Below are 14,188 nucleotides of genomic sequence, written 5' to 3'. Positions count from 1 at the left end.
CTGCTTGCCAGTCAGAATTATGGCTTCATGAGGTTTTCCACACTGTGGAAACAGTAATTAATGTTGGAGTTGGTGCAACTCTGTCTACTGTCCAGAAGGGGTCAAGCTATGGCCCATAGAATCTGACCTTTCTACCTGTTCTCTCTGTGATCCTCGTGGGGTGTGGCCTTAACCCTTTATCATTCCCTTCTCCTCTGAGCACTTCCTCTTGTCCTCTGACCACCGACCTGTTAAGATGGCGCACACCAGGGCTCTGATGCCCAGGCCATCCTGAGCACAAGGTATGCAGGGTGAGGCAGCTCTAGGGACTTGCTATCTAAGTGTTAGCTGAACCTCTGATCCTAATCAGATGCTGTAAATATACACTCAATGGAACTGTAAGTAAATAACTTATTTTTTGCAACTTTAGCAAGCCCTTGCCTCTTTGTCTTTTCTATTGAATAGCAGTCAGCCGGGTGCCTTGGGTGATACCCAAAGGGGGTCCGCTGCTTAAGCTACTCTGCTTCCCCCCCCCAAGAGGAAACTACTTTTAATTTCCTCCAACAAGTAAGCATCCCCAGACATAGGCAAACTCAAGTCAGCATGCATGGGGATGAGTGCTGAGTCAGGGGGGCCCTGACTCAAGTCTTTTTTCAGTCTTCCACATGCAAAACTCATGAGTCACTGAGTCAGCAAAAATCACACATTTTTGTGACTTGAGTCCGAGTCACCTGACTCAAGTTTCCAACACCGGCATTTAGCTGGGAGCTGTAGATGCCGACCAGTCACCTGCTGTTTAGTCCCTTCTGGATCTGTCCTGTAGTAGGTTTTTCCCTGGGTGCCAGCCTAGCCCTATAAATCTATTACTTTACTTTGTTCAATTAGTATTACAGTTTTAGCTCTGCCTGAGGTAAATTCTTCAGGCATGAATCTTTATCCTGCCTGATGAACTGGAAATAAACCTATTGTTTCATAGAACATGGTGTTGAAGAAATAAAGGCCCAGAGTGCCCTGAGATGGCTATATTCTTATGCAAACTATGCAATAGGCCATTAGCTTTCTTATAGATTCATAAAATCCATATAGCTTATGTGTAACCATTAGCTTATTACAAGATGGGTAAAGCCACACCTGTTCGCTTAAGAAGTTCCTACTTAGGGATGAACTTTGATCTTATTTTAGCATTCTGGCATGAACCACTGTCGCTGTAAAAAACAGCACAAAGCACAATAGGTAAAAATGATATAATTCTGGATTCAGTAACAAGTTTTTGGGAAATCATGTCATTTCTGAGAAATGGCAAGCAAACATGCTTTATGCACTTGTCAAGGTTAGAGAAATGGAGGTGAATGGCTCCCAAGGGGAAGGGAAGAAGCTGCTTGCACGCTGCAGGGAGGCTTCCTGCAAAACTTAGTGTGCCGCCCCTCCTCTAGCTATGCCAGTGCCTTGAATCTGCCACCCTCTCACCCCCACCTCACAAACTGCTATTGATGCCACCCACATCATCTCACCTAATGGATGATTATCTCCCAATACAAGAAAAAATGCTTCTATCAGGAAGAGAAAGACCTGAAAGGGAAGTGTACTTCTTCACTCCACCTCTTTCTGTACCTCACCCAACAGTCGAATTACTAGGGTCCTTCAGCCCAAAATCGATTGCTCTAGGAACGTACTGGGAAGCCACCAGACGTGGCCAACCCCAACATCATAACCCCCACATTTCCCTGTGTAGTGTTTGCCCTGGGAGTAAGCAAGCAAGGAGCAATAATGTTTAGCTCTGGTCAGAAATACACACACATCACTTGTCTTTCTTCAGAAACTCTTGTTGTCTACAACAACTACAGAAAAGGGAATGGGAAAAGGTCAAAAGGAAAAAAACAGGCATTTAAAAATAAAAGCAAACTAAAAACAACAAATCCTAATAAATTTACCTAGCCCTAACTAGATAATCATTTGCTTTGCTGCATTTTCTTTCTCCTGGGGGAGCTGGAGGGACAGCCAGTGGTGCCCAGATAACCAGTAGTCCATGGAAAAACTGTAACAGCTAGTTATGTGAAGCAGTGCCCTGAAGGCAGAGCATCATTGCTGTGACATCCGTGTGTCACTGCTGTGAAGTTGGCATATCATCTGTGTGACATCCATATGTCATTGGTGTGATGTCCAAGGAGCCAATCACTGCACCTAATCAGCCCCAACACTGGCAACCAGAGAAGTGCTGCCAGAGTAGACTCAGCTTGGGTGATGGTAGATGCAAGGCCAATGAGTGGACCCAACACTGGGGGGACAAGCCCTGCTAGCCACTAGGAATGAATAACAACACAGTCACAGGCACCACTTCAACCATGGGGTGATGCCCCCAAGGGCACTAAGCACCAGCACAAAAACATGCAGCATGACACAAGGATGCCACAGCACCCCTCCTGCCCCACAACAGTGGCACCAGCAGCAAAGGGGCAAAAACAAATAATTTCTAGGGACTTCTATACCCAGCGTTCAAGTTCCCACATCCCACGCCTATAAACATGCATCTAAGAAATACCTTTTGAGCAGAGCAAGCGTAGAAAGACAGCTTCCCTGGAAGAGGGTAGCCATGTGAAACAAACACACAAGCACCTCCACAGCAAGGGTTCAAGTCCCTGTGGCAACAGCTGCCAGCTGGAAGGAACCCTTGTGCCAGAGGAGGGACAGGGATGAGTCACAAGGGAAGCTTTGGCAGCAATCAAGCAAGGCAAGATGCGGTGGCTCACTGAACAAAGTCACAGGCTAGGAGCAGTGCAAGATGGGTTTGAGTCCTGCCAAGGGACCAGCAAGGCATTCGCCATTTCCATGGCTGGCCAGAAACACCCATGGTGTTTGCGTGACTGACCAGAAGCACCCAGGTTCAAAAGAAGAGAAGGAGGGGGTCTAGAACCCACATCGGCCATTCCACAAAGCTATTCACAAACCGCCTGGCTTCAGCAGGAGACAGGCAGAAGCACCTCATCTGCCATTTGACACCCTGTATCACTGCAAACATGCACATCTGGCTGGGAAGCTATGTCACATGAATCTTTGAGAGGGAGTACTGCACAGGCTAATCATTGTGCTGGCATGTGAGACAGAGCACCTACTGCAGTGGCCTGCCTAACTAGCCACACACCCTTGACACCCCCTGTCCTTTGTTGCATCTCTGGCACTAGCTGGTGTGGCTGCTAGTATGTTGCCACCCTGTTCCTTTGCTACCATAAATAATGGCAGGGAGTTCGTGATCATTGAGGGAGCTCACCACTCAGAGCCCAAGAACTCAAAGAGGCCGCTGCAGACCTTGAGGTCTCCCTCCTCTGCAGAGTCCCATCCTGAGACCAACTTAGGTAAGGAACAACTAGGGTGGCAAGAAGGTATCCCTATCTGCTAACAAAGAGACAAGGGTGACCTAGCCCAGTGGTGCTGCTAATGCAACCTTATCATATTCACAGATTTCGCACATCATGTATAGTTTCAGCTTCATTTCATTGAATTTGAGAACATACTTTTTTCTTATTTCACTACAGATTTGAAAGTCACCCACATAATAAAAATGGTAAAGAATCACAGGCTGGTCACATGGATTAACCTGCATAGCTGTAAAGTGTGTCATAAGTACCAAAGTACTGTAATAATAAACTTTATACTTCAGTGTCTTAAGAAATGCATAAAATGTTTATGATTAGGACAAAACAAGGAAACAGAAATTCGGATTATTTTATGATAGTGTTTGGAGATACCCGGATTGCTACAATGTTAATTACTGTAAAAAGAAAATCTCAATTTCCTTGGCAGTCAGAACAAACCCCTTCTGTCATAAAACATGCAATAACTTTCTGTGTGAGTATATATAAGCACTTCCATTGACAACTGTCCTGGGCATTTATTTTTCGAAAGAGGCAGGTGTCACATGTAAAGATGGAGCTCAATAGATGGCTTCTCTTCTTGGTGTTACAACTGCTACATGGAGTGACAGGGACTATGGTTAAGCTCAAGGATGGTGGGTTTGAAGACATTGTCATTGCAATTAATCCTGGGCTCCCTGAAGACCAAAAAATTGTGGAAAACATAAAGGTAAGATTCTTAAACGTTTGTGGATCTATCAAGTTAGCAAGTCAGCCATCTATGACTATGCCAAATTCTCTAAAGAACAGTAAACTATGCCTCATTCTAAAGAAGAATGGGACAAATTCTTGGAAATCCCCACTCCCTGCCCTGTTGCTTCAACTATACAAAGGAACCATGGAACTCCCAGGCCCAACGTTCCACCCTGTGTGGGGTCCTGCTGCAAGAGTGACAGGCCTCTGTTGTTAGGTAAATTTAGTGCCCTGAATTGTTGCTGTTATGGGTTAAAATTTTCTAGTTACTGGCTTTTCTAGTAATTAGACTATTTTGAGCTACACGTATACCCAACTTCAGATTAATGGGTAATTTGAAAGTAGGGTGAACAGTTTTAAGCATACTGATGAGCCAATGTACAAACATTTAATGATGTCACTAGGGGAATGAGAAGGGTGCGGACCGCACCAGGTGGTGCACTTGGGAGGTGTGTGTGATACCACTACTGGCAAAATTGTAATATCTTGGTATTTTTGATCAAAACAATCACAATACATATGATTTGATGTGAAATTTCATGCAGAATGCAATGAAACAAACTGTGCTTAAATATCTATATCAAATGTTATGGCTAAATAACTAGAAAAGGAAAACACAACTGCCTTATGTAACAAAAAGTGTATTATTTTAAGTCAAAACTGAACAATGAGACTGATTGTTTTGAGAGCCAATGAGGTGTTATTATGACACAGCAAGGAACCAATAAGGTGTTAGTATGAGTCAGCTGTCATTTCTATGTAACAGAGCTAACACTAGAACTCTTATTCGGTTGTGTGGGTGCCAGCAAGCTGGCCACTGGTTTTTTGTTGGTTACTGATTGGTTGGGTGAATTGTACTGTTCTATATTTAAATAAATAAATAAATAAATAATAATAATGAGGTTACATCAACCCTAGTGATGCCACTGCATTTAGGTTGCACATATGGTATTTTATTTTATTCTTCGTAATTTGGTATGGGAGGAGATCTATCAGGGAAATGATGCAAACTCTAGTGACATTTCTGCAAACATTTTTAAACTTCTGTCATAAATGGATTATTTTAGACTACAAGTGTACGAAAATTTTGGCTTCCTTCAGCATTTGTGGTAATAGTTCTTGCTTCCCTTCTTCCTTTGAAGAAGAGGCGTACAGTATCAATGTCCTCACTCCAGATATTTCTAGTATTAGCTTCTAGTTTCTAGTATTGTTATCTTTACTTATGATATATGTGCCTAGTATGTAATGTGGCACCTACTTCCCATTCCATGGAACTGTTGGAATTGCACAGGGAACACTAGGGCTGCTGCTGCCTTTTTTAACTGACCGTGTTCATGTGCCTTTAAACAGCACCTTTACAGACAGAGATTTAGCAGGAACCATTTTTTCAACCTCATATCTCTTCTATACCTTTATGTTAAGCAGCTGTGAAAGACTCAGGAGGGCTAGTAAAAAGCTACTAGATACAAATAGTTATCTACCACCTCAGGCATCAGGAGGATTTGCGCTGGTCCTGGGTTCTCAGTGAGGAAGTACTTTGGGTCTGGCCTCAACTCACCTACGTGGTCAGGAGGAGATTGTGACCTGAAATGCCTTTGTCCAGTTAGATTAGTGCACCAGCTATGTCTGTTCCTATTCTTGGTAAAGAAGATCTGACCTCGGGTCTTCCCCAGCCTTCCTAATGCATTTTATGGAGTAAAAAGTCACTTCTGGTTTTCACTTCTGGAAGTGACGTTTTTTCAGCTGAAAATGGCCATTCTGAGGCCCGCTGAGGTGTGGGCAGATGCCCGCAGCCATGGTGGGGCTCAGAAGCCCTTCCAGAGGGAAGGAGAGCCAGGCTCCCCTTGCCTCCAGAGGGTCCAGGCCATGGGGACGGGTGTTCGCTTGTATCTGCGATTTCAGCTATCCGGGGGGGGGGGTTTCCAGAACAAAACCTTCTGTGGATAAGGGGCACCCCTGTATTTGTATGCCATGTTGAGTGCTTTGATTATTTTAAGGCAAACGTGGGTAATAAATCATTTAAATAAATGAATGAATAGTTGAGGGTATGGGAGGAAAGAGAAAAAAACCTCAAGGAGTGGCAGCAGGATGGAAGTTCTAGCAGTGTTGTTCAACATTTTCCATGCCAAAACCCAAAAATTATAAAGTAGGAAACTGGTGACCAGCACTGTACTGTTTTCAATATATGTACATTATTAAAAATCCTATTTTTATATTTTCTATCCATGATTATACAAACTGACTTATAGTATGTACCTCACTCAATGGTTCCTAGCTCTTGAATCTTGTCACAAAGCTTTTAAAAATGTGTCATTAATAAATTCAGTGTTCCCAAAACCAAAAGTAAATCTAAGTATTTCCCAACTGAAAGTAAAAAACATTTCAGAAAGAAAAGTAACACAATTTCATATACTCAGAACATCAAATACCTTCTGCTGAGTTTTGTCCGCACGTATAAATGATTTTCATGAGCTCGCGTAAGAGGCGTCAAATATACTGTTCTGAAAATATACTGTTCTAGCAGAATGGTACCACAGCCATGTTAAGGAAATGCTGGATCTTAGGTGCACTTTGGTTGTGCAAAGTATATACATTCAGCAAACAAACAAAAAGAGAGAAACACCGGTTTAAATACTTCATAGCCCAATCCTGAGCTTATCATGCTGGCCTTATGCCAGTGCTGGGTGTCACAAATGTGCCGTCAGGCACACTTGTGACACTCAGTGCTGGGTCAGTGCTGATGCCGACCCAGCGCCAGTCTGCACTGAGGCCAGCACCAGCCACATGCCTGCCTGGAGCAAGGGAAGAGCTCTGTGTGGTGGAGAGGTTTGTCCAGGTAGGGGGAAGCATTCTGAGGTGGGGAGAGGGCGGGGCAGGGGAGGTACCAGTGGAGAACTTTGCAGGATCCAGAACCCTTGGGCCCAACATGGAGTCTCTTAACTCTGCGCCTGCAAAATAGCTGGCACAGACATGAGAGACCCCATTGAGGGACCTGTGCCCCTAACCTGGGCCATTTTGGTGCTGCTGCTCCAATGGGTGCCCAGCAGCTTAGGATTGGGTTATAAGGCAATTCTGCCTGTCATTCCACTTACTCTGTTTATTCCCCAGAGCAAGCCTGATCTGGGAGAATGAAACTGCTTTTCAGTTGTTTCAGCTCTTGAGTGTCTCTCGTAATGTGATTTTAGTTCTTAGAGATAGTATAAATTTTTCAGATATAACGTAGTTTTGACTAACTGCGATTTTCCCCTTACATGCTGACTTTTGAACCTAACCCTCTCATAAGATGAAGCAAACTGTAGAAATGTTTTAAAATAAATTACATGGACACTGTTCTAAAACACAGAATTATTTTATTTTCCTATCAGGGCATGGTTCAAGAGGCATCTACTTATCTCTTCAATGCCACAAAGCAAAGATTTTATTTCAGAACTGTTAAAGTTATTATTCCTTTGACATGGTCAAGCAAACCTGAGTATAAAAGAGTGACCATAGAATCCTATGAAAAGGTAAGTGTAGAAGATGCTTACAATTCAAATGTATCTTTGATCTGTACAAAACATTAAAGCAAAACCTATGAAAGAAAGCCGCAGTCCTGTCCACACTCACTGAAACAAAATCCCATTGAACTTAGTGGGACTTACATGCATAGAATTGGGCTATATACAAAATTCAATGTTCAACCTCTTTTTGATGTGGTGCTGGCCATCAGATTTTAAAACCAAGTCCTATTTTATTTTAGGCTGATGTCATAGTGGCAGATCCCTTCTTGAAATATGGAGATGATCCCTACACACTGCAGTATGGAGGATGTGGAGAAAAGGGACGATATATTCATTTCACATCTAATTTCCTCACAAATGATAGTTTTCATGATGTTTATGGATCACGAGGTAGTATCTGTTCATTCAAACGACATTTTCTTTTTTATTATTAAAACATTCAACATTTGGAATGATGATAGCCACAATAATGGCTCCATCCTGTCCTTGAGTTTACAACAGTGGGACACTATGCTGGTGTCATAAATTGGCTGCTGATTATGGGCTGCCAGTGGCCATTTCAAGCCACCACCATAAAGCAGCAGCAGCATTGGAAGCCTGCTGTTGTGGCCAGTGATTTACACTTCAGCAGGTAAGCCAGTGTGGGGGGTAGGCTGTGGATGGGGAGACTATTGGGGCAATTGGCGGCGAACCAGGGGCATGTCAGAAGAGGAAGGGGATGGATCCGGTGGCAGTCATACACATTGGATCTTAACCTCTCTTTTTAAAGCCTGTACCTTTTCTCTCCTTGAACATATACCATCAAAATAGCTGTTGTATATCTAAGGAGACCCATAGGAAGCCTGTAGGCTTATTTGGAGCAGTAGCATCACTAGGATTTGTGTCACCTGGTATGGGAGGCCAGCGTATCACTGCTGTGATGGACCTCCTCCCATGCAGTGGGACCTCCTCCTAGGTGATGGACATGGTGATGTACCATTACCCCGACCCCCTGGGATTTTGGCTATACTTTTTGATAGAATAGAGATATTTCAACGCGGTCTGTTTCATTGCATTCTTCATGAAATTACACATTGATTGATATATAACATGATGATATTATTCAAAAATACCAAAAAATTTTTGGTGAGTAGTGGTGTCACCTGGTGCAGCCAGCATCTCCTGTGCCCCCCTAGCAACCACTTATGTGGAGGTACATTAAAAAGTTTTTTTGCCTCTGGTTTGCCTTCTGGTCAAACCCCCCCCCCCCCCCTACACACACACACCATAGCATAACATGTTTTTGGCACAGCTGCATGCTATACCATGGCAGAGGATAGGATTGAGCTGACAGACACATAAGAAAAGAAATAAGAAACAAAAAAACCCCTTAATTTTGTTAATAATGGCAGGAGCCAAGAACCCAAATGGTTCATTTCTTTTCTTAGGACATGAAACTCCAAGATTGAATTGGTGTGTCATAATGGAGATTAGGTGACTTCAGGTAAGGTGCAGCCATACTTTAGGGAAATAAGAGCAAGAGGGCTGCAGAGGAAAAAAAGTTGACCTACTGAAGCTGGTTTGATGCCTGCTAGGATGAACCTTCGTCAAAACAAAGATACAGGTCCAACCTTGTTACACAGATTTTTTTATACATGGATTTGTCTCAACATGAATGGCTACTGCAAATGAGAAAGAATGTGCTGATCCTTGGAGAAGGGAAAAAATGCATCCCTTTAAAATGACAGTTTTAAAAAAAAACTGCTTTTCTTACTGTTGTAGAGAGAGTCATGCAAGTGATTACAGGTATAACCTAATTATCCATGGATTTTTCACCCATGGAAATTTCACCAAATTTTTCACCCATGGATTTTTCTTTCTCAATGCAATGAGAAGGACCCTTTAAATTAAAGGAAAACAGTTGTTTAACAATAACCTCACTGGCAGCCAGCTGACAATCCATCAATCATTCTCCGTCCAGGCACTCTTACAAAGGCAAACAACCCCTCCCTTCCCCCTGAGCATGTGAAAGGAAGATAATCAGTTTACTCTGGATGAAGGGAGGGTTCCTTGGCTCAGAGTGAAGCCTTTCTAAGCGCCTGGAGAGGGACTGATTAATGTACTGTCTGCTTAACGATTCTGTCTTACATTACAAAGGTGCAACAAGGCTGTTTTTAGATCACCTAGCAAAGGGACATTGTTTTTTAAATGAATTTAATTCAATTTTTGCCATCTGTTCTGGGAACAGAATGCTCACAAATAATGAGACTCAACCTGTACAGTATGTTTGAGCTGGGCTCCATGCAATCTTGGCATTTACTCTACGCTAAAGACATATGTCAGCGTCACTTACAAACTAATAAGGTGGCCACATAGTATGTCCAACATTTAACTAAGGAATTAGCAATATTTACATGTCAGGTTCATCAGTATATTTTCAAGTCATGAAAGTGCTCTCCATGTTGTACACTTCAACAGTTATTATTTTATGACACCTCTCCAGCCTTTTTTCTTCCACAATGCCATATTTAGGATTTAACAGAAGGTCTCCCACCCAGGCTTAGTCCAACTCAGCCCTCTTTAGTTTCAGCAAGGTTCCTGTATGTGTCCTGTGCTTTCAGTCCATGCCCTGGGATTCAAGAGGCATGCTTCAGTGTGGTGCACATGCCGTAAACAGAGCCGTGAACAATATGCATCCCATATATCTTGAGGATTCAGTAACAGGATCACAACTACTAAAGGTGCATATTCAAAAGTTGGCTATTTCTGTTGTAACTTCTCCATTGCTGGTGTGACTGCAGAGAACTTCTATTTTTATTTTAGATGTTTCTTTTAGGAAAACAAATGTAAATGTAAATGTAAATGTAAACCACCAACCTACAATCAGGTTTGTTCTTGATGCTCTGCAGGCAGAGTCCTTGTCCATGAATGGGCTCATCTCCGATGGGGAGTCTTTGATGAATATAACAATGACGCACCTTTCTATATTGGTGGACAAAACAAAGTTGAAGCAACAAGGTACCCTCCTGGATGTGTATCTTCAACTGTTACAATAAATATTTCACGGATAGCATTCACTTTGGTTTATTAGTTTTAATGTGGTGTGACGCTGAATTCCTATACACACTTATCTGGGAGTAATTCCCATTGGAATAATCTGGATTTACTTCAGAGTAGGATTGTTCTGTGAATCATTGTCCTGAAGATTAAGGGCACAATCCTACCCTGAGCTGGAACAGGCAAGCCAAGAGGCTTGTGCTGTATCCAGTGCAGGATAGGGGCCCAAGGTGGCTCAGCCAGAGGCAAGGGGAAACTCTCCCCTTACCTCTGGGTAAGGCGCCCTTTCCCCTGTGGGTCTCCTTGGACTTACACCACCTCCTGAGGTGGCACAAGTTCGAGGAGAGCGGAGCAGCTTCATGTTGCTCCAAACTCTCCAGGAATGAGGGTTGGGATCCAGCATACATACATGCTGGATCCCAGCCCCGCCTCCCGCTCCCCACCCATCTGCCCCAGGGCCACCCACCACCCGCCTTCCCACCACCCAGGAACACCTCCCTCCCACCTATTCCCTGCCCACCCCAGAGGCTTGCGTTGGCCCAACCAAGGAAGCTGGCGTGTAAGCTTGTGTCAGCCTCCGCAGGCCAGCGCATCTCCGTGCGCTGGCCTGGGTTCTCCCGAAAGGCACAGACATGGTTTATGGCTTCCAGCAATGGTGCATGAGGGATCTTATTCCTGCCTTTTTAAACCTTCCTGCTCCTTTCTTCTCCTCAGACATACACCACAAAAATGGGCAACTGAGTAGCCTACAAGTTGGTAAATGCAAAATGTTTTCTTTTACCTCTGGCAGTCTGTTTAATGTCCCCACCACCACAGGATGCAGCACTGAATTTGTGCTAGTGATGGGGAATAGGATTGGGCTATTCCAGTGCTAGCCTATGTGCATCATGGGACGTGTCCAGGAAAGTATGTGTAGTATTGCACCTAAATATCCAAATAACTTTAAATAACTTTTCAAATGTTGTATTCACCCTATTTATGAGTCATGTTCCAACAACAGGCTTTCAGGGAGCACTATGGTTGAGAGTATTGCTTGGCAAAGAGGTTTGCCAGGCACTGGAAAGACTCTATATTTGCAGTAATGTAGCATATCTTTGCACCACTATGACTAAACTCCCAATTTTAGCCCCTGCTGTCAATACTAGACACGTTAGTAAAATGCATTCCCATCTTTTGATGGCTATTTTTTTTATGCAAAACAACATACATGCACATATACGCATTCACACACCCACACACATATGCACACACATGGAAACTCACAGACATATGGTATAAAACTTCCTTAACCTCTTGACAATGATACCCCTTCTAATATTGTGCAGGTGCTCAGCTGAGATCACTGGTAAATATGTTTTCCGAACAAGCACAGGAAAAACCAGAACATGCAACATTGATCGCCAAACTAGACTATATGAGACTGGATGCCAATTTGTGCCAGAAAGAAAGCAAAGTGCTCCAGCATCCATCATGTACATGCAAAGTCTACCTTCAGTAAGCATTACTAAAGTCATTTCGGAGGTTGTGGAATTTATTCCAACCTATTGTCTGCTTTGCTAACCTTTTTTTCCTTTTTGTTTAAAAGGTTACTCAGTTCTGTGACGAAAGTAACCATAATATCAAGGCCACAAATATGCAGAACAAGCAGTGCAACTACAGGAGCACCTGGGAAGTTATCATGAACTCTTCTGACTTTGCCAGCTCGTCTCCAATCACTACCCCTCCACCTGCTCCCACTATCTCCTTTTTGCAAACACAAGACAGAGTTGTCTGTCTAGTACTTGATGTTTCTGGAAGTATGGGTTCAGTAAGTATATATTTTTTCCATTCCCTCTTTACCATCGTGAAGCTTCTGGTGCTGGTTGGCTGAAACAAACATTGCAGCTTTTCCAGACAGAGTGGTTAGAAAGCTTTCAGTCCAGCTTCTGTGAGGGATGGGAAAGTTGTGTGGCTGAGAGCTTTACAGAGGCCCTGGAGGTAGGAGGAGATTTGTTGTTTCTCTGCTATCTTTTTCTGACACAATCCAAATAAGATTGAGACATCGCAAGGGGTGTTCTACAACAGTGGAACAGCAAAAGATGGTGATGTTAAAGGTCTGCTGCTGCCCCTGCTGGAGCCAGCAAGGCAGCATGTGGGTGGAAATGAAGTGGGTGGTGGGTGGAATGAAGCGGGGCGGGGGGTACGGGATGGTGATGAGGTGGGGAGGCGGGTAGATTGAGGCTGGAAGTGGTGGCATCTGCGACAGCTCCACTGCCAATATCCTATCCCCCTTTTCAGCCTCAATCTGTCCTCCTAGGTCCTCTTGGACTTGTGCCAGCTATTAAGCTGTTACAGATTCAAATAACCCCAGCAGGGCAGCAAGGGTGTACCCTGAGGAGGCCTTTACAGCCTGAAGACCCCCTGCAGAATGCAGCGTGGGCCCCTTGGGTATGGCTGCATCACTGCTTGAGGAGTTAGGTAGAATTAAGCTGTTGGGTTTATATTGTAATTTACACCAGGTTTTATTATTATTTATTGTACTTTAAATTGTTTTTTGAGCCCCCTCAAGTGTAGATATGCAGAAAGGCAGTCCATAAAACGGTATCTGTAATTTTTATTACATGAATGACATTGACAATTTTATAAATGTCTTTTCCTTCAAATGCAGTATGATCGCATTAATCGACTGAGGCAAGCCGCAGAATTATTCCTCGTACAGATTATTGAAATGGGTTCCTGGGTTGGAATTGTTACGTTTCAGAGCACTGCAAAAATTGCAACTTATTTGCAACAGATTGCCAACGACAGTGTGCGCAAATCTCTTACAAACTATTTGCCTACCACAGCTGGTGGAGGAACGAAGATCTGTTCGGGAGTGCGTGCAGGATTTCAGGTGAAGGAGAACATTTTCTAGTTACTTTTATTTCATTTCTGATGAGACATTTTGGGTTGTATCCTGAAAAAGTTAGTTTTGTAGCTAAGCACCACTGTTTAGTTTTGTAGCTAAGCACCAACAGTATATAGTTGTGATAAACTTTATCTAAATTTCAGGGGCATAATGATTGAGAGCCCAATCCTGGGCTCGACGCACTGGCTTACTGATGCACCAGCTTACTGCTAGCTCTAATACTGGGCAAGTGCTCATACTAGCCCAGCGCTGGGTTAGCGCCATGTAGGCGCCTGGCCACTGCCTCTCAGCAGTCGCACAGATTGCCGGACCGCAGAAAGGAAAGCAGGGGTGGGAGGGAGATGGTGAGGAGGTGTTCCGGGGAGGGGGGTGGTGTGCCGGGAAGGGAGCAGGGACGGAAGGAGGCAGACCAGTGGATCCACCGGATCCAGAGCCTTCGTGTCAGGCTCAGCAACTGACATGAAGGCTCTTAACTCACCGCTGACCTTTTGGTTGGCAGTGAATTGAGTAGCCCCATTGCGGGGCTACTCCCTTTACCTGGGGGAAGGGAACGAAAGTCCCTTTCTCCTGAGGTGCCATCTGTGGCTACTGTGGGAGTGTAGGATGCAGTGGCAGCCGTTTTCGGTGCCACCACAGCCGTGCGCCACAGCAGCTCAGGATTGGGCTCTCAATCCTTTATTTTTCTG

General features: G+C 43.9%; 1 protein-coding gene across 1 annotated transcript in view; it reads left to right on the top strand.

Moving 5' to 3' along the window:
* The first annotated feature begins 3,900 nt into the window (after positions 1 to 3,900).
* Positions 3,901 to 14,188, top strand: part of LOC136648460 (calcium-activated chloride channel regulator 1-like) — a 31,197-nt gene continuing 20,909 nt past the window's right edge. Inside the window, exons 1-7 of the mRNA XM_066624572.1 lie at positions 3,901 to 4,056; positions 7,445 to 7,585; positions 7,819 to 7,969; positions 10,468 to 10,576; positions 11,941 to 12,109; positions 12,201 to 12,422; positions 13,263 to 13,487. Coding sequence (XP_066480669.1) covers positions 3,901 to 4,056; positions 7,445 to 7,585; positions 7,819 to 7,969; positions 10,468 to 10,576; positions 11,941 to 12,109; positions 12,201 to 12,422; positions 13,263 to 13,487 — 1,173 coding nt within the window. The remainder of the gene's footprint in view (positions 4,057 to 7,444; positions 7,586 to 7,818; positions 7,970 to 10,467; positions 10,577 to 11,940; positions 12,110 to 12,200; positions 12,423 to 13,262; positions 13,488 to 14,188) is intronic.

Source organism: Tiliqua scincoides, chromosome 4 (assembly GCF_035046505.1).
Source record: "Tiliqua scincoides isolate rTilSci1 chromosome 4, rTilSci1.hap2, whole genome shotgun sequence".
Classification (NCBI taxonomy): domain Eukaryota; kingdom Metazoa; phylum Chordata; class Lepidosauria; order Squamata; family Scincidae; genus Tiliqua; species Tiliqua scincoides.
Note: the sequence above shows the minus strand (reverse complement) of the source record. Positions and strands in the feature narration are given on the sequence as shown.